Consider the following 19,552-nt stretch of genomic DNA (forward strand, 5'->3'; position numbering starts at 1 on the left):
CGCCTCCACCCACTTGGTGTGAAGTAATCTACGGCCACGAGGATGTACCGTTTTCCGCCTGGTGCAGGCGTAAAAGGACCCAGAATGTCCATGCCCCATTCAGCAAACGGGACTGGGCTATGGATTGCCATCAGGTCAGTGGCCGGTCGATGGATGAGCTTGCCAAACCTTTGGAACTTGTCACATTTTTTAACCATCTCCATGGCGTCTGACTCAAGAGTGGGCCAAAAATACCCTTGTCGCCTAGCCCTGACAGCTAGGGATCTGTTGCCTATATGGGAGGCGTAGTATCCCGCATGCAACTCTTCGAGGACTTCTTGCCCCTTTTCTGGGGTAACACACTTCAATGGAGGCTTTAAGAAACCTGTTTTGAAGAGTTCTCCGTTTCTCATGTCGAAGTTTACAGCACGTTTTTTCATGACAATCGCTTCCTGTGGTGAAACAGGAAGCGTGCCGTCTTGCAATTATGCTTGGATGTCATCCATCCAGGTAGAGCTTCGGTTAAGTACTCCAATGGGCTCTTCTTCAATAATACTTCACTTTTCCATAACTTCCCAGAAGATTGATCGAGGCATATGATAGGAGGCAGAGGATCCCAACTTTGACAGTGCACCCGCCTGATTGTTCTCAGACTTGGGCACTTGACTCATATGAAATTCTTCAAGTGTTCCAGCTTCAATTTTGACCACCTGAAGTTATTTGATCATAGCCGGATGGGTGGCCTCATAGTCACCATGGTATTGGCTAACGACCAACTGTGAATCAGAGTATGCGTCAATTTTGGTTGCCCCTGCCGCCTTACACATATGGATGCCGGCTAGCAGGGTTTCATACTTTACCTCGTTATTTAAGGCCTAGAATTTGAATCGTAGTGCATACTCATACTTGTCCCCTCAAGGGACTGATAGATAACGCTTGCACCACAGCCGTTCATGGTAGAGCTCCCGTCTACATACACTTTCCAAACCTGATCAGTATTATCCGGTGCAGCCGACCTTGTCATTTCGACAATGAAGTTGGCGAACGTCTGACCCTTCACTGCCTTTCTTAGTTCGAAAGTGATTTCAAGACTTTGCATTTCAATAGCCCATTTGAGCATCTACCGGATGACTCCAAGATTGTCATTAGCCGCTTGAGAGGTTGGTCTGTGTAGACCACAATCGGATGTGACAGGAAGTAAGGTTTCAACTTCTTGATAGCCATGTAAAGAGCAAGGCCAAAATTTTCAACCATGGGGTACCGTAGTTCAGCATTTCTGAGTACATGGCTAATGAAATAGACCAGGAGCTTAATGTCGTCTCTTTCAACAAGGAGAACAGCACTGAGGACATGATCTGAAATGGCTAAATACATGAAAAGAGTCTCTTTAGGCAGACGGATAACAAGCCTTGGCAAAGAGTGTAGATGTTCTTTCAATTTCTGAAAGGCCGCCTCAGCATCATCCCCCCATTCAAACCTTGTCTTCTTTCTGATCACTTAGAAAAAATAGAGGCACTTGTCACCTGATCGGCTGAGGAATCTACCCAATGCCGCCAGAAAACCGGTAAGTTTCTAAACTTCTTTAATAGTGCAGGGTTACTTCATGTTAATCACCGACTGTATCTTCTCTGGGTTGGCCTCTATCCCCCTTTGATCAATTAAAAATCAGAGAAACTTCCCAAACTCAACACCAAATACACACTTCTTGGGATTGAGCATGACCTTGTGCCGCCTAAGTGTGGTGAAGGTTTCTTGCAGCAAGATGATCCGTCTGTTGCTTGGATTTAACTATCATGTCATCAATGTACGCCTCTACATTCCTCCCAATTTGATTAATGAAGACAATATTAATCATCTGTTGGAAAGTAGCAGGCGCATTCTTCAAGTCAAACGGCATCATAGTATAACAGAATAACCCCTGATCAGTGACGAAAGTCGTCTTCTCTTGATCTTTTTTCCACAGGGGAATCTGATGGAAACCTGAGTAGGCATCCATAAAACTCATCAAGACATGCCCGACTGTAGAGTCGACTAGGTTGTCGATCTTTGGAAGCGGGTAACTGTCCTTTGGACATGCCTTGCTCAAGTCAGTGTAATCTACACACATGCGCCATGTACCATTTGGCTTCTTTACAAGCACAACATTTGCAACCCAATCAGGGAAGTTACTTGGCCGAATAAACCCTACGTCCAACAGCTTTTTGACCTCGTCAGCTGCCGCCTGACTTCTTTCCTCACCGTAATTTCTTTTTTTTTTACCATATGGGCTTCTTTTTCAGATCAACGGCAAGTTTGTGGACAGCGAGATCCGAGCTGATGCCTGGCATCTCTTCCACTTCAAAGGCAAAGATTTCTTTGAATTCCTTCAGCAGAAGGTGCAAGTCTGCACCCAACTTTGCAAAGCAACCGTCCCCACCTTTACAGTTCGCTCTGGACGGCTATTAGAGGAATATTAATGTGATCACCAGCCGGTTGGGGACGGAGTTCATCTAACCGTTCCCCGGTCTGTGATTGTTATTTCTTCTCCTTCTTCACCTCCACCAGATGAGCATGTTTTCTTTTCTTGGTGGCTGGTGGGGCTGGATCAGGATCCTTGATATTGTCAAGATCCATTGGCTCCGTCCCCTGCCCGGCTGCTGCAGCCGTGGGTTTGACGTTTGAGAGGTAACACTCTTTAGCCGTCTTCTGATCCCCGTTCAGGGAGCCAACAGAGCCATCGTCCCTTTCGTATTTCAACGGCATGAGAGTTGGGATGATGACGGCCTTGCATTCGTTCAAAGTGGAACGACCCAGAATAAGGTTATAGGCGGTCAGCTCTTCGACCACCAAAAACCGGACGACCATATGTCACCCTTTTCTCTTCTCTCCCAGCCGAATGGGCAGATCTACCTGCCCGACTGGGTGCACAACACCTCCTCTAAAACCAACAAGAGGGTGGGAGACGCTATGCATGATGTTCGCTTTGTATTTCAGCCTGGACAAGCATTTTGTAGCTAATGATGTCAGAGGAGCTACCAGTATCTATCAAGATCCGGCCCACCTTCTGATCGGCGACCTTGCATCCAATGACTACTAGGTCATCATGCGGCCAGCGGACTGAGCCACAGTCCTTTTCAGTGATGATGACCTCAAGAAATGTACTAGCAAACGCCTGACCCTTGTCAACAAAGTTGACGTCCATATTCCTCACATGGTCCTTGGTGCCCCGGATAGTAAGGCCCCCTTCAGCAAAACAGCCTACTATGGTGTAGATTAGATCCTTGTCAGTGTCCAAGCTACTAGTAAGCTGGGAAGTCTTTTGTAATGACTGTCGTGGATTTGTCTTCAGGGTAACCTTGGACTTGAGAATGTATCACTTTAACACCCCCTGATCAGCCAGACGGTCAAACAACTGCTTGAGGCTATAGTAGTCATTAGTGTCATGGCCGATGTCCTTATGGAAATGGCAGTATTTATTTTTGTTTCGATTTTTGGCGGAACTCTTCATGGCCGTGGGTTTCTCAATAGTCACCCGATCCTTTATCTCCATAAGGATGGAGTAATAATCTTTATTAAACTCGTACCTAGAAACGTACGGTTTGAATTCCTTCTTTTTCTTCTAGAACGACTGATCAGAGTCATCAACTGCCCAGATCTCTTTTCTCTTTTTGCCCTGTTTAGCTTTGGGAGCCGGCTAAGCAGACCGACTCCCTTTTTACTTGTCAGACTTCTTAGAGTCTGACTGATTTGTGGACGTGCAGAGGTCGGTGACCTATATAAATCTCACCGCCTTTATCAGCGCCTCTTGTATGGTGAAAACCCTCTTCTTGACAAAGGTCAAACTTAAAGGTTGACCCGTCCTTCAGACCTTTAAAGAAGTCTGTATAGGCAACTTCGTCATACAGTCCTTGAATCTAGATTCTCACCAGATTGAACCGCCTGACGTAGGAGCGGAGTCTTTCTCTTTCTCCCTTCCGGACGGTGCTCAAGTCGAGACTTGTTTTCTTGGCAGGGATGTTTATAGAGAAGTTTGAAGCAAACAAGAAGGTAAGCCTCTTGAATATGTCAATACATCCAACTAGCAGGTTGCCAAACCATTGTTGGGCTACGCCCTTCAATGTAGCCGGGAAACATCTGCACCACATGGCATCATCCAATCCCTACATGTGCATGAGGTTAGTGTAGGCTATGAGGTGATCTTCAGGGTTGGTTTTACAATCACAGGCTCCAACCAACACATTCTTAACCTTGGCCGGTTGAGCCGCCTCGGTTATCTCCTTGGTGAACGCAGAAGTTGGTTCACCAAGTTTGAGCAGACGGAGCTGCCTGTCCAAGGGTTGGACGTTGTATGTCGCCTGTCCTCTAAAGAGGGTCGGCTGCATGAAAGGTGGGGCATACTGCCCGTATGGAATCTGAGGCACACACGGGGCTAACCCAATAATTTGAGGGCCCGTGTGGACGGTCTTGCCCCCTGTATGGCTCTCATGCAAGGATTGAGAATTCCTTGCTGAGGTTTTTTTAAAGCTGTCTGGGTAGCTCGATGTAGAGGCTGACTCAAGCAGCTGCTGGTTCCTATTATGCTCGATGATGTGTCGAGCATCAGAAAAAGTCTTCTTGCTGCCATCCGGTTGAACTTGCCGGATGACCTTCCTTGTGCCCATCTAAGGTAGAAGGATTTGGAGCAAGTTGTATGTCCTTGACTGGCTTTCTCCTCTCAGCTTGAGGAGTCTTTTTAGCCGACTGACCCTTGCTAAAGCCAACCGTCCTTTTATTGATGAGGTCCTTGCATTGATCTCCCTCTTGAAACTAGTCATGAACTTCATGAGCTCATCCTTAGTAACGGGAGCAGTCCCTCTGGCTGACTGGCTTAACTTCCCCAGCCGGTGGTCTAGTAGATTTACTTGGACCAGCCTCATTGTTGTCCCATTCCAGTTTGTCTCTAGGACGGATGCGCTTAGAGATGAGTGACCCATAAGGAGCCACATGGGTTTCGACTTCACGGTCGTTGTCTGTATCTTGGTCTGAATAGATCTCTCCATCGACTCTAGGCCCACTAGGTTCAGGTGGCGGTACAGACTCTTGAACCATCTTAGAGGTACTCTCCTCACAGACGGCGCCAAATATTTTGGGTGTTTTTTGGTCCCTCAGGAGAGTTACGTCACCAAGACTAGTCCCACGCGGTCTGTACCTGCAAAACACGAAGACTCCGATTGATAGGAGCTTCGCCTCCGAAGATCAAGTTAGTATTGGTCGAAGAATACGAAAAAGTGCGGAAAGGCAAAAAGTGAGATCTTCTCAGATTCCGAGATCAGATGTTTTCTCTGATGTGAGAGAATGTAGGTATGTTGTAATAAATGAACGTGCCCCATAAATGGGATAAGTCTCCCTATTTATAGGGTCATTGGAAAATGTGCCCTTCATTAGGTCAGGATGACCTAATGGGCTGCGCCGTTTTGCGGCGCTCTTGGGAATTGAACTCTGAAGGCCGCAATTTCCCAAGGTTATCTAAGGGTGATATGTGTCGACTGGTGAGTGGTTCATGTGGGACCTTTTCAGGAAGGACACGTGTCCCTTTCTAATTGGGCCACGTGTTTAGGGTATTTTTACCCAAAACAGTACTTTTAATGTCAGGGTCAATAGTATTCATAATCCATGAAATTAACATGGCTTGAATTGTGTTCCAATCAGATTGAGTACAAGGAAGAACAGGAGCAACAATCGAATTGTCAAGAAACCCGAGTTTCCGACGGGCCTCCAACGCCAATTGAATATCGTCAGCCCATTCATCATAGTTATCTCCTTTGAGACGAGTAGAAGTAATAAAGTCTCTGGGATAATCTTGAGTCTCAAGGTAGAACTGAGAGTTGGGTTCAATTTTAGGGGGTGGTGGTGGTTCTTTATCGCCAACCATGTTTTACAATTTTGAAAAACATAGGCGACTGATACCATGTAAAATATGAAAGGGCTTTCAGCTTGCCCAAAATTGTATTGATTCAGAATATATATAGTACAAGGCATTTACCACAATATGGTAGCAATTCAGAAGATAAACAGTGACATAATTAATCCCCATATCTATCAATTAGAAAAACATATCCTAATAAATAAGAGAAAGCCCCATTTAATTTGTAGGATAAATAAAATTTGTTTATCACATGTCATTTTGATACATAAATTCCATATGCAACCAAATGAGACATTAGTATCACTAAACATTAACCGCCTAAATAATGAAGCAAGGACGTGGCCATGACTCCATAATGGTGGTCCCACATGGAATAGAACATCCTTAATTCGAAAGGTCCGGTCAGTGGTGGAGGCGTGGAGCAGTTGTTGGTCGGTTTGGGGTCCATCTTCCATTACTAAATTCCTCCTTTTACACTTAAACACTTCCTTTTTAAAAAAACAAGGGTTAAATTTCTGTTTTGTTGTGGTTTGTATCAATTTGTTTACCAAAAATGCTAGTCTTTCAGTCTCTCTCCCTCCCTTTTTGCCCTTTCACAAACAATTGTTTCATTGCTGTAATGATGCTCTCATTTGCCTGATTTTGTGGCCCTTCTTCTTAAACTCTCTATCATTCTAGTTTTCTGGGAATTCCATCAGTTTTTCTTATCTTTTTCTGCTATTTTATTTGTTTTATTTTTGTGGGATTTGAAAAAGACATTGATGTTTGTGATGCTTCATTTTCAAGCAAGGCTGATTCTTTTTAATTTCTGAAAATACCCATTAAAAAAAAAATCCATCATCTTAGCTTCTGATTTAAGCTTAACCTCCAAAACCCCAGTTTATTTCTTCTTTTTTTTTTTTTATCTTTTGATTTTATACTCAAACCTTCAAATTCAAGATTAAATCAAGTCATCAAAGTGAGCTCATTAGTTGATAATTTAATATTTTTTAAAAATTTATTTTATCCAAAGTACAAAAAAACCCAGAAATTTTTTACACTCAAGTCTTAATTTTGAGATAAACCCAATTTCTATTTTGAACCCAAATCATCAAAAAATTCATTAGTTGATGAATTAAGACTGTATTTTGAAGCTTGAGTTTGATGCAAAAATGGCAGATATTGGAAGGTCAGGTTCATGGAGAGAGGAACTAGCTAGCTTAGTAGATGATGGGCTTAGATATAATAATAACAATGGCGATCCATTTGTAGCGTCACCAATTCCATCATTAGATAATCCAAAACAATTTAATTTCGATGTTCATTTCGAAGGAGATACAAGGGAGCAAGAGGAGGATTTGAAGGATCAGATCAAAGGGTTTGCTAAAGCATGGGGTGAACTATTGTTAGACCTTTCTAGAGGGTGTAAAGACATTGTTCAACAGAGTTTAGTTGCTGAGGATTCTTATTTTGTTCAGAATTTCGGACCGCCTTTAGCTAAGATTTCTAATAGATTATGTTTTTTGAATGATTATCTTCCTGAGGATCGTGACCCTGTTCATGCTTGGCCTGTTATTTTTTTCGTGTTCATCCTCGCTTTTGCAGGTAATCTTTGTTCTGTTGTATTGTTTTTATTTGTAATTTGTTAATTAATTCAGGTTTAGTAGGTTTAATTACTTTGGGTTTAGTAGTTTATTGTTGTTTTTATTGGAGTTGTCAAGGTATTGTTTATTTTTGTGTATGGGGAGCCATAAAAAGAAGGCACTGATGTAGGCGATCTCATGTCTTTAGTAGTGGTACCGGCCCCTTGAAAAGCTGGTCAGCACCCGAGTAGTTTGTGATTTTGTGTTAATGTAGATTTGAGATGGATTGATTTCTCTTGTCATGATGTTGATACCACATTTTTTTTATTACTACCTCCGTTTCTTATTACGTGCAACAAAGGAATATTTTATGTCTCACAAATAATACCCCTTTGTTGCACATAATAAGAAATGAAACGAACATAGTATTATTGTTATTGTACAATCTCTTGTCATAGTGGTTGTATCATATAGTGATTGCAATATGGAATCCATGATGATAGAAATAACTGTGCTTTTCTTATGAAGGATACTTTTTTTTTTTCCCTGATGCTTAATTGGTGAAGTCAGTGTATAGCATAATAGAAGTATCATAAGATAGGTATGATACTCTCATATGTCATTTCGGCTCTTTATGTCACTTCACCTATTTTAATTGGAAACTCGGTACTCTGATGAAGTCATAGGTATTGTATGTAGACACTTCACTTTTGGACTGGAAAAATGCAAAATTTTCACTAGTTGGGCGAGTTTGGCTCCTGGACACATACCTCTGACCGACGATGATAGTTGAGTTTGAGTAACACAGATACTCATACCCCAAATTGGATGTCTCAAATCATATACTTAGATACTTCATTATTTATTTTCGGATGTAGAGTATAAGAGAGTATTTCAAATTATCATATTTTCTACTTATAGGGAGATGTTTGTAGTTAGCAGTAATTTCTGTTATAGATCCTACTAATAGTATGGTTGTAGCTGTTCTCTTTGCGGTGAATCCTCCAGTGTCATTATTACATATAGAAACTTTCTCTCTAGCGTGATCTGTCTTTCAATATTTATGTTATAGGTTTACTTATATTTTATGCGCTTATGGTCTTATCTGTGCTTTTCTGGTGTATTCTCACCGTTAATCTGTGAGAGCTTTCAAGTCTGAGTGTCTGATAGTCTTGATTATCATGCAGTACTGAATGTAAATAACGCACACCAAAATCCAGCTCCAATTGTGAAGAAAATGCTTATACATCCTCCTAGTGCTAGCACTGTACTACTACCAGATGGTCGGCATATAGCATATCTTGAACAGGGTGTTTCAGGCAACAGAGCTAGATTTACGCTGATTTCTCCACATGCATTTCTTTCTTCAAGACTTTCAGGTATATGTGCAAAAATGATAACTAAGAGTATTGGTGAACATTAAAGAACTTTTCCCTGTTTGTTTTACCCTTTTGTAATTGGAAGTATTTTCATGAAAGGTATACCTGGAATGAAAGCCTCCCTACTGGAAGAGTTTGGTGTTCGTTTGATAACGTATGATCTTCCTGGCTTTGGTGAGAGTGACCCTGACCCGTCACGTAACCTCAACTCATCAGCCATGGATATGCAGCACCTTGCTAATGCTTTGGCTCTGAAAGATAAGTTCTGGGTGTTTGGACACTCTACTGCAGCAATGCATGCATGGGCAGCAATCAAGTTTATCTCAAACAGAATTGCAGGTACAGATACCATGTCTAGAGGTCAAACAAAAGATCAGTGCCCAAGCTTTAGCAATGTTGTATCATTGAGTGACTGAACTGTTTATGGTGCTTTTTTTAATAAACTGGCAGGTGCAGCATTTGTTGCTCCTATGGTCAACCCTTACGAATCGAGCATGACTAAGGAAGAGACAAGTAAGACATGGGAAAGATGGGAGCAAAGAAGGAAGTTCATGTTCTCCACAGCCAGGAGATTCCCCAGCTTTCTTTCTCATTTTTATCGCCGAAGCTTCTTTTCTGGAAAGCATGGAACACTTGAGAAATGGTTCTCTCTGACACTCGGGGAAAAGGTATGTTTTTTTACTTATGTGGTCACTTGTGAAATAATATGTAACTAGGGAAAAAGATACGAAGTAGATATCAGGCAGTCGTTTTATGCCCTTGGTCCTACTGATTTTCTTGGTACTTGTAACCTGTGCTTCTGTGCTTGTTACTTGTAACCAATGCTTCTGTGCTTCCTCTATACATGTACTTCCTTGTCCGTTTTATCATTTAATCCGACTATCATTGTTTACAGCCTGTTTAGGAGGTAATAACAGGAATGATAGTAATGAATTTATATATAATTTGGTAAGAATAGTGGCATGACTATGTTTATGGCATTGGAACTTCATTTTTACCAGTCATGCCTGCTTTAGAAGTAGTAGTGGTGTTTTATGAAGAAGCGATATTTGGGGGTGGACATGCATTAGTACTTATTAGTACTACAATTATGGCATATGGCTCTTCAAACAAAAAAGTATTTTAAATTTATTGCCATTATTAGTCCATTACCAAACCTACCCAATATGCCGTTAATGTTTTAATCACTACAACCTCTAGGAAAGTAGTAATAATTATAATTACTATGTATTGCTGTAAGTGTTGCTTTAGGTTACGTACATGACGTACATCTTTCCGTCCATAGACCAATTACGGTTGCCATCCACATTGACATGTTGCTCTTTTTTGTATTGATATTCTGCTGCTTTACCACACCTACCCAATAGGTCGTTAATTTTTGTCACTACAAAGTCCAGTAATAACTACTTACTACTGCTTAGCTTTATGGCAAAATTGCTTTCATGGGACTCTGTACTGCTTTAGATAAATTTTTGTTTTAGGTTAGGTACATCTTTCCGTCCTTTGACCATTCCTAGAGAAGACTGAACATTATGCCAGTGTATGTTTTTTATGTGTAGACAGATTTTACATGATGCTTTAGGCCTTAGTAAATCCTGATCATTTCCCTTATGCAGGATAAGGCTTTGATTGAAAAGGAGAGTTTTGAAGAATTTTGGCAGAGGGATGTGGAAGAGTCTGTCAGACAAGGTCGTATGAAATCATTCATTGAAGAAGCCGTGCTACAAGTTTCAGACTGGGGTTTTAGCCTTGCAGACTTACAAATGAGGAGGAGGTGCCCGGGTACAGGCATCCTTCCATGGCTGAAGTCCATATACAGGCAAGCAGAATGTGAATTAACTGGATTTTCAGGGCCAATACACATATGGCAGGTTTGTCTCAGCTCATTTTTTTTTTCCTCCCATCCACTGTTTTTCTATCAATAGTTCCTTTATTAACACAGTTTGATATTCGTTTTTCAATTTCATAGCCCCTGATTTTCCAAATTGTGTCATTATGTCTTTGATTTAAAAAAAAAAAAAAAGAAAAGAAAAAATCCGTATACATTCCTGATATCCACTAACATGTTTGAAATGTTTCCAGCTTTGTTAACGAGAGGACCATTATTTTTTATGGACTTTCTGGAATTTGCTTTAACTTATTATACTGAACAGAACTTATGCTTACTAAATGCTGACCTACACGCATAATTGTTAAAACTGTAGGGCCTATTTTTAATTTGTTGAAGACAACCGGCCAACAAGATTGTGGTTGATAATTATCATCTATTTGTCTCTCTTAGAAATTTGTCAAAACTTCTCCTGCTTAAGGACTGACACACTGCTCAAAATTCAATATATTTTACTTGTTTTTTAGCACTCCACTGAATATGGTAATTGGTGACAGGGCTTGGATGATCATGTTGTACCACCATCTATGGCTCAGTATATCAGCCGCACCTTACCAGGCACTACTTTGCATCTGCTTCCGAGTGAAGGTCACTTCTCTTACTTATACTTCTGTGATGAGTGTCACAGACAAATACTGTCCGCACTTTTCGGAGATCCACTGGGTCCCTTGGATTATATTACAGATCTTATAGATACAGACCAGTCTTTGGCTAACACACCTGAAGAAGATGCACCTGGTGCTAATGCCTCGCAAGAATGAGACTTCATACCATTTTATTTTTTTTCTTTTCACCATTACTTTTTTGTTCAGCACTCTGGAATGTTTACTTGTTAGAGTAATGTTGTAAATATGCTAGCTTTCTTGGCCCTGTGGAGTAAATGAAATGAGGCTTAATTACTACCCTCACTAAGAATCCATCGCAATATAAATCAGAGATGGTGTGTTGTGGTTCGGGTTGAAATCTTGCTTATTAGTGATCACTTTTTACACCAAGTTCATTTCATCTTGCCCAATATTCTTAGATTTAGCACTTTGATATTCAGGTTGAAAGTAAGTGAATCAAACTGACATAGATAATACTTTCAAGTTAACTCGAAGTTAACTCCAATTTGTTTGTTACACCAATTAAATTGGTTTAGCCTTGTATTCTAACCTTACTGGCCTGGTTTAAGGGTAGTTTTTCAACTACACAAGATTATGTCTCATCCTATATTATCATTGTAGATAATTTCAAACTAACGATTAATAATTTGTTTATAATAGTTAAGGTTATGATGATTATAATTAATACTCTGTGTTCCTTTTGCCTATTAAGTTTTTACACAGCTTTCAATTCACATACTTCTTAATGTTTCTATTTACTTGACCCATAATTTTGTGACACGCAATTTAATAATTTAATTAAAGATGACAAACGATATTTTTAATATCAAAAAAAAAAAAACCAATAAAAGGGATTTTTAATATTTTTATTTAGCTTATGTTTATCTTCTTTATTTCTTCCTTTAGTTGTGTGCCCAAAAGGCTATAGGTCAAGTAAATAAAAATGGAGGAAGTATTTGATAATCGATATCTTCAGTACACATTATACAAAATCATTAAAAGTTGAATACATTAAAATTCTTAATTGTCAAAAATTAGATAATAATGGTCAGATATAAAGTTATAAATATCAGACAATAGATTAAAAATATCAGAAATTAGATAATAATGGTCAGATATTAGATTATAATTATTAGATATAAGATTATAAGTGTTAGATATTAAGTTTTAATTGTCAGATTTTAGATTTTAACAGTCAGATATTGGTGTATAAGTACTAGATATTAGACAATATTGATCAGAATATTTGAAATAGGGGCAACCTCTAAAGAAACCGCCGAAATGGAGGTTGATCAGAAAACATATGATTCTTCTCAAGAAGTAGAGGAGATGGCAATCTCTTTAGAAGAAGCCGCTAAAATTGTCGGGAGGAAAAGCTCCAATGGTGGAGGAAGAGCAGCTTGTAGAGGTTAATGTTGAATGTTGAGATGATGATGACGATTATGAAGATTTATACGACGAATTCCTCGCGAAAACAAAATCAGAATCTGACAGTGACGAATTGAGTATTGCTAGTAAGTTTTCAAGGTCGTCAGCGTCGAGGAATGAGCGGTGACTTCCCCCACGCCAGGGGATGGGAGGGGGAGGATGGTCGTCGGCCGCCGACAAGTGACTAGGTGGTGGCAGTGGGTGAAGGATGAGTGTGTGCATTATAAACCGGACTCACGTGAAACGATCTCACGCAAAACCTGTTGTTAGATTAATATGACAAAAAATAGTGTCAAACTTTTTCAATGTTAACAAGAATATGAAAAGAGGGTAATACATAGTAATATATTCGCCTTATATTCATTTAAAGGAAATTGAGTTCGAATTAGTTATGTTTAGAATGGATGATATTGTTATCGAGGATGACTCAATGGTGACTAGGCCATCATTCAGTTTACCACATGAAAATTTCGCATAGATTATGTATTATCTTAGTCCAAAATCAGCTGTCATACTGCATTATCACTCATTTTTACAAAGTACAATATTATCCCTTTTATTGGTGTTTTTTTTTTTTTTTATAATCTCATGACAATGCAAATCATCTTGAATGTCGCAAAAACAAACAAACTTGAATGTCGCAACCATCGCAGCCAAAGCCATAATGGAATGATAAAAGTTAATCAATCGGCTCATATAGATTGTAACAAGTGGTTTTCTAATATCACAATGAATATGGTGTACAATAAAAATAGAATCACTACTATAAAAAATTCACAATATGATTAATACTCCTACAACCAAAAATGACCTTAGTTTTAAGGTGTTATGTACTTGTGTTGGAATTCTTGATTTTTTAGGAATTATATGTAAAGTGTCATTTCGCTATATTTTATTAATGAAACCCCTTTACTTCTTGTCAACAAAAAAAAAAAAAAAGACCTTGCAAGCTCCATCTCGACATGTTCTGAATCCGCAGCTTGGTATGAAGCATAAACCTTAAAACACTGATCCAATGTTTTTCGGCTTACCTAGCAGCATATCTTTTGCTTCATTGATTTTTGAAGCCAGGTAATGGCTGCCACCTGCATCAGGATGATTTGCAATCATCACTCTTCTATGTGCTTCCTTTATCTTCTCAATAGCTGCGCTTTCCCTCTCCCTGTCAAAATACAGCAACCATATTCAATAGAGCAACCTAATGCTCAAAGTTACTTTATTAGCAAGCAAGAAGAGTAGCCAAAAACTGAAAATGAAACTTAGGAGAGTAGTGGTCAAATTATCAACGCTGTACATCCATTCTCAATAAGGTCACAATTCGCTAATAATATTTGAGCTGTGCGTTGCATATACTGACTCATGGTGGACACTTGGGGATGATTAACAAGATACAAGTATAAACTTTCTGTCTTCATGTAACCAGTACCGAATCAATATCCCTGAAACCCTAATGAGATCGCCATCTTTCTGGGAATAGGTCACCAGCTTGTACATTGCAGACGGCAGCACTGAAATTTGAGGAGCATATTGAATTCCTGTGATGGACATTCCATTCCTAAAACAAGACTCTTCCCACCAAACTATAACTATAAAGCTTATTTCCTATGTTACTTGGACTCGGGCACCAATGTCCGACACGGGTACGTGTCCAAGTGTTCGACTCGGCATGATTTTGAACTAAAAGTGAAGTTTCCGGGTGTCATACCCATGTCCGAGTGTCGAGGTTCCGACACGAGTACGTGAGATGAAATGAAGAGTCCGAGTAACATAGAGTTATTTCAAATCTTGCAATGGTTACTTATCAACTAAGGAGATTCTATCACACTAGGGGTGCAGCACAATATCAATGACCTGCCAAATGATATTTTATATCTCTGACTGGCCCTTGGCACTTTATTTTTGCTCTCAATAACATATGTAGCTTCTCTTTCAATATAAAGCTGTAACAGCAGTTTCAGGGACATGTAACACGGAACCATGAAGATCACATATCTTCATGCACATGATCCAAGAATGTTCATACAATATTATTATAGGCGGAAGGGTGTGGGGGAGTAATCCTCATGAATTTTCTAGCACGGGTGATTCTAGTATCACATTCAACACAGGTATGGAAAGTTGGTAATTGCAGATCTAGAGTTAAAGCACAAGGAATAAGAGCACATGTAAGAAGGTGTTAATATTTTTATTTTATTTTATTTTATTTTATTTTTTTATTTTATTTTATTTTTTTATTTTATTTTATTTTTTTTGACGAGAAAGAAGGTGTTAATTTGTTAATGAGTACATATATTATGAAAAAAATGTCTCCTATCAGAACAAATAACCTCACGAACCCTTGGGTACATTAAAGCCATAAGACTTTGACATTGTTAAGGACTTTTGGGGTATATCATTATTTTCTCTGTGGCAAAATCCAAAAGACTCATCCTTGCTTCTTTAAACCAAGAAAAGACTATATAATTACACTTGATCTTGCAAGGTAGAGAAATCTATTTCAGATTTCTCAAAGTTCAACCTGTCTTGATATCAATGTGCTGATCCTCATGCAAGGCAGAAGCCTTCAGTCTTCTGTTTCAGTAATCTTTTCTCAATTTGAAAATAAAACATACTCTCATTGGATACCAGTAGTCATGCTCAAGGTTACCACAACTGCTTGTTCTATGATTTGGAACTTTCACTAACCTAGGAGCCAATTCAGTCAGCTAGTAAAAAAAAAAAAAAGAAAAAAAAAAAGATAAGTAGACCATGTATTAAATGTCCAAACTAAATTAATGTTGGTCTGAAGCTTGACTTTGCTAGACTAAAATCCAAAGAACTGACGATATAACCTAGCTGGACATCTAAAAATTTTCTGAACTATTCATCTCTAATCAAGTCAAAGATCATTATACCTTTTGCTTTGAGATTATCAGAGACTAAATTATAAATTTATAATGAATCATTACACAGGACGCATTTTTCATACAATTTGAAGGAGCAAACTGCTTTAGCGCCTTAATTTAATGGTCGACTAGAAACTTATTTTTCATGACAGCATCACATGGGGTAAGTTTGTGTATAACAGCCGCTAGTGTCCACCAAGAGTGGAAGCCTCTTCAGGGGCACAAGAGCCATGTTGATATCGTTAATTTATAAGAATCTATCCTTTTAGCTAAACGTGGATCATTACTCCTGACCCTAGTATATCTAATTCACATCTCTAGATTAAATTCTTTACACCAGTAACCTCAATTTGTCACAAAGGTATGTCTGAATGTAGTCCGGATGCATAGGTTTAACATGCTCATGCATGAACATGCCTCACCTAAACTTGACCAATTTGCAGCAAAAATTGTCTGTCTTTGTTTGACACTAGACCACTAATGACTACGAAGCTAGCACTAACAGTAAAAATTGATGAACTACGAAGCTAGCACTAACAGTAAGAACAATAAGTAATTCCTCCATCAAAAGTATTAACTATTAAGAAACATGAAGTCATGTATTTTACGCGAAATGTTGAAGTACCTGACGCCAAGGATCTGAGCTGCTTCCCGTCTTGTCATGGTTTGCTGAAAACCGCCATCATAAAATCTACGCATTCTTGCTGTAGGAGGTCTTGCTTTAAATGCTTGCCAAGCTAGAATACCTTTTCTACCAGCTAAAGCAGCTGCTGCTACACAAAGTCCAGCAACAAGGGGAGCTGCCTGTTAAAATTTAGACCCTAAAATGTTAGGTATCAAGCAATGGGAATGCCCTTACTAAAATAAACCATAAAAAGCTACTACACCTACAAGTAAGAAAAGGAGCATAGTCAATGTGTCACACATCTGTTTATCATCAAGCTTCAATCTTAAACATAAATTTTCAAGCAACAATCTTCGAAAAAAAAAGAAGAGACTATCCATGCCCCGATTGATAGTCCCAAGTCAGTACCTGATACAACAATCCTTGCCTTTAGTTTCATTGCCACTGAAGATATAACTAATGCCGTGTTTGGTAAGAGGTCATAAATTTGTGTGTTTAACATGCTCATGCATGAACAAGCATGTGATTCTACTTACAAACATGTGTTATTCACATAGTTTCATTACCACACTATCCCACCTCTAAAATAATAATGGATGCTAATGGAATCTTGTGATGAAAATGAGGTATTTAAAAACGAACTAGCATTATCTTGGGCATTGGCATGAAATCCTCTTTACAAAGCTACTTATAAAATCATTACCTTTACCATTGTTTATTACCAAGAACCAAACAAACCATTATTTACCGCTCAATCAATCAATCAAAGCCTTAATCCCATAAGTGGAGACCGTTATTTACCACTCTTCCCTAAAAATTGAATTCCGAATATTGACAAGCCAATACTACAAAACTTTTTAAGTTCATTTACAAATTAGCTTTGTCCAACAAAATATATAATTAATTTAACAAAACTTATTCAGGCAATATCAAATCAACTTACTAAATTAGGCAGAAAAATTCCCATATTATGAAACTAAAAAATCTATCAAACAATAAAACTAAATAATTTTTCCACTAAAATTGTAAGAGCAAATATCATCACATAGCACTTATACCAAAGATAAAATTCAAACAAGAAACTCAGGAATCATAAACTATGAATAAGCTAAAATAAACAAAAACAGTAATGAAATCAATTAATCAGGAAAATCAAAATCCAGAAGACAAGAAAGATGAAGGAGTATATACCATGTCGAATGTATCTTTGGAATGTGCAGGAGTGTAAGAGGACATGGAAATGGGGTAGAAATCCTGGAGTTTTCTCTCCGTAAAAACAAAATTGAACTGGGGATTTAACAGGAATTAGGGTTCTGGAGATATTTATCGGAAAATCGGAAATTAGAAGAGAGTGCTAGAATAATATAGGCGGCGGAGTAGTGCTTCGCCGCCTTAGGATCCCCAGGTTATAAAAATCAGTTGTCTTGAGGAACAAGACGATGATAATTAAAAATTAACCAACTTGGTTTTTATTTTATTTTATTTTATTTTGGAAAATTTGTCAATTAAAGTCATTTAAAATTTGTATTTTGCAAATTGCAGCCATTTAAAAAATAAAAATAAAAATTGCAAATTGCAGCATAAAATTTCTTATCAATTGTAAATTGCAACCCCATTCAACTTTTTCATTGGTTTGCGTATCGAAAAATATTTGGTTAAGGTTTTAGGATCCGAATTGAGCTCGAAATTAGCAAAAAATTAACGTAAGTGCTTCGTTTTCGGTAACAAAATGTATGATTTTGTGGGCAGCTATTTTTTGTTACACAAAACGAGGCACTTACGTTATTTTTTTGCTAATTCCGAGCTCAATTCGGTCCCTTAAACACTAAAATGACCCCTAAAACCTTAACCGAATATTTTTCGACACATAAACCGATGAAAGAGTTGAATCGGGCTGCAATTACAATTTATAAGAACCTTTGGGCTACAATTTGCAATTTTTTTAAAATGGCTGTAATTTGCAAAATACAAATTTTAAATGGCTGCGATTTGAAAATTTTTCTTTTATTTTAGGGGAAATACAAGTTTATCAATATGATAAAAAAAATCTGTTTATCTAAAGGTATAATAGACAATATTTGTATTTATTTACACAAAGTTTTATATGCGACTGGCCGCACCGTACGGCCAGCCACAATTTTTTTTCCTCTCTCTCCTCTCCTCAATTTTCTCTTGCTAACTTTCTCTTTTTAACCATCAATGGCCGAGCACCGACTTTCGTCCAGATCTCCTCGAAGCTCCAACCCAGATCTCCTCGTTTTCGTCGTCGTGTTTGTCGTCTTCTCTCTAACCATCAGTTCGTTGGTGGTGGTTTCGTGGGTGGGTAGTAGTGGTTTGGTGGTTTTTGGTTTTTGGTTCTAGATCTAGGTTCGTGGGTGGGTTTGGTGGTGGTTTCGTTTCTAGGTAGAATTGGTTTGGTGGTGGTTTCGTAGGTGGGTAGTGGTAGTTTGGTTGTTCTGGGTTCCAGATCTGGTTTCGTTGGTGGTTTAGGTTGGTAGTGGTTCGTTGCTGGTGGTTCTGGGTGGGTGGTAGTTTTTCGTTGGTGGTGGGTCAGGGATTACTAGATCCGGTCGAGGGTTACTAGGTCGGGGGTTACTTATTAGGTGGAGTTACTTAAAGGGTTACTAAATGAGTTACTTGAGGGGTTAATTAAGTGAGGTTATTAGAGGGGTCACTTGAGGGGTTATTGAGGGGTTAATTGGGGGGTTACTTAAGTGGGGTTACTAGAGGGGTTACTGATGTGGCACCTTGCCGCACCGTGCGGCTGGCTGCACCAGAAACGCGCTGATTTATTTATGGTAACTTAGTAATTTTGGGATAAAAAGGTTAATGAAGTTGATGGAAATGGGGGATTCAAAGTGCTTTAATGGAGAAATCAGTAGATCAAGCTCACAAACTACATCAATGGAGGAAGACAAAAAGTCGTACCCTTTGGAGTTAACCATACCCTTCATTTCTCCATTTCTTTTAGGGTTTTTATTGATTTGGCGGCAAAGCCGCTGAAAAATAAGGTAGTGTAGATGGGTCATGAGGAGGAAGCTTCAACGATCTATTTCCATGGTGGAAGAAGGTCCAATAATGGAGTTAAAAGCTTCAAACGGTGTCAACATGGTGGGTCACAAGGAAGAAGCTTCAATAATAGTGACAAGTTGGCATATTTCACTGTTTTTAATATTTACAATTGAACCATTTGATAAACATAATATGTTTATCTAATTGAATTGATAAATTGGGATAGGCCCTTTATTTTAGGGGTTATTAAATATCGCCTTTGAATATCTAACTAAGGCCGCAAAAAAACATAAAATTACGCACTT

General features: G+C 38.7%; 2 protein-coding genes across 2 annotated transcripts; one reads left to right on the top strand and one right to left on the bottom strand.

The window, feature by feature from the left end:
- Positions 1-6,367: 6,367 nt before the first annotated feature.
- LOC145570501 (uncharacterized) lies at positions 6,368-11,655 on the top strand. Its single transcript, XM_081629616.1, has 6 exons — positions 6,368-7,447; positions 8,613-8,804; positions 8,904-9,143; positions 9,255-9,472; positions 10,421-10,675; positions 11,190-11,655. Exons 1-6 carry the CDS (start codon positions 7,015-7,017, stop codon positions 11,451-11,453), a joined length of 1,602 nt encoding a protein of 533 aa, XP_081485742.1. The 5' UTR covers positions 6,368-7,014; the 3' UTR covers positions 11,454-11,655.
- Positions 11,656-13,425: 1,770 nt separating this feature from the next.
- On the bottom strand, positions 13,426-17,650 carry LOC145572333 (mitochondrial import inner membrane translocase subunit TIM14-3-like). Its single transcript, XM_081631320.1, has 3 exons — positions 17,427-17,650; positions 16,236-16,414; positions 13,426-13,887 (listed from the first exon to the last, which is right to left on the bottom strand). Exons 1-3 carry the CDS (start codon positions 17,469-17,471, stop codon positions 13,725-13,727), a joined length of 387 nt encoding a protein of 128 aa, XP_081487446.1. The 5' UTR covers positions 17,472-17,650; the 3' UTR covers positions 13,426-13,724.
- Between the last annotated feature and the right edge of the window lie 1,902 nt (positions 17,651-19,552).

This window comes from Chenopodium album, chromosome 12 (genome assembly GCF_948465745.1).
Source record: "Chenopodium album chromosome 12, dcCheAlbu1.1, whole genome shotgun sequence".
NCBI classification, from domain to species: Eukaryota; Viridiplantae; Streptophyta; class Magnoliopsida; order Caryophyllales; family Amaranthaceae; genus Chenopodium; species Chenopodium album.

What these genes read in the sequence shown, in the direction of transcription:
- LOC145570501 (XM_081629616.1), top strand. Translation starts at nt 7,015, where the DNA reads ATGGCAGATATTGGAAGGTCAGGTTCATGGAGAGAGGAACTAGCTAGC. An exon ending in TCTTTCTTCAAGACTTTCAG is followed by an intron (nt 8,805 to 8,903) that starts GTATATGTGCAA and finishes TTTTCATGAAAG; the next exon opens with GTATACCTGGAATGAAAGCC. An exon ending in GGCCAATACACATATGGCAG is followed by an intron (nt 10,676 to 11,189) that starts GTTTGTCTCAGC and finishes AATTGGTGACAG; the next exon opens with GGCTTGGATGATCATGTTGT.
- LOC145572333 (XM_081631320.1), bottom strand. Translation starts at nt 17,471, where the DNA reads ATGTCCTCTTACACTCCTGCACATTCCAAAGATACATTCGACATG. An exon ending in CCAAAGATACATTCGACATG is followed by an intron (nt 16,415 to 17,426) that starts GTATATACTCCT and finishes AAATTTTAACAG; the next exon opens with GCAGCTCCCCTTGTTGCTGG. An exon ending in GCTCAGATCCTTGGCGTCAG is followed by an intron (nt 13,888 to 16,235) that starts GTACTTCAACAT and finishes GTATTTTGACAG; the next exon opens with GGAGAGGGAAAGCGCAGCTA.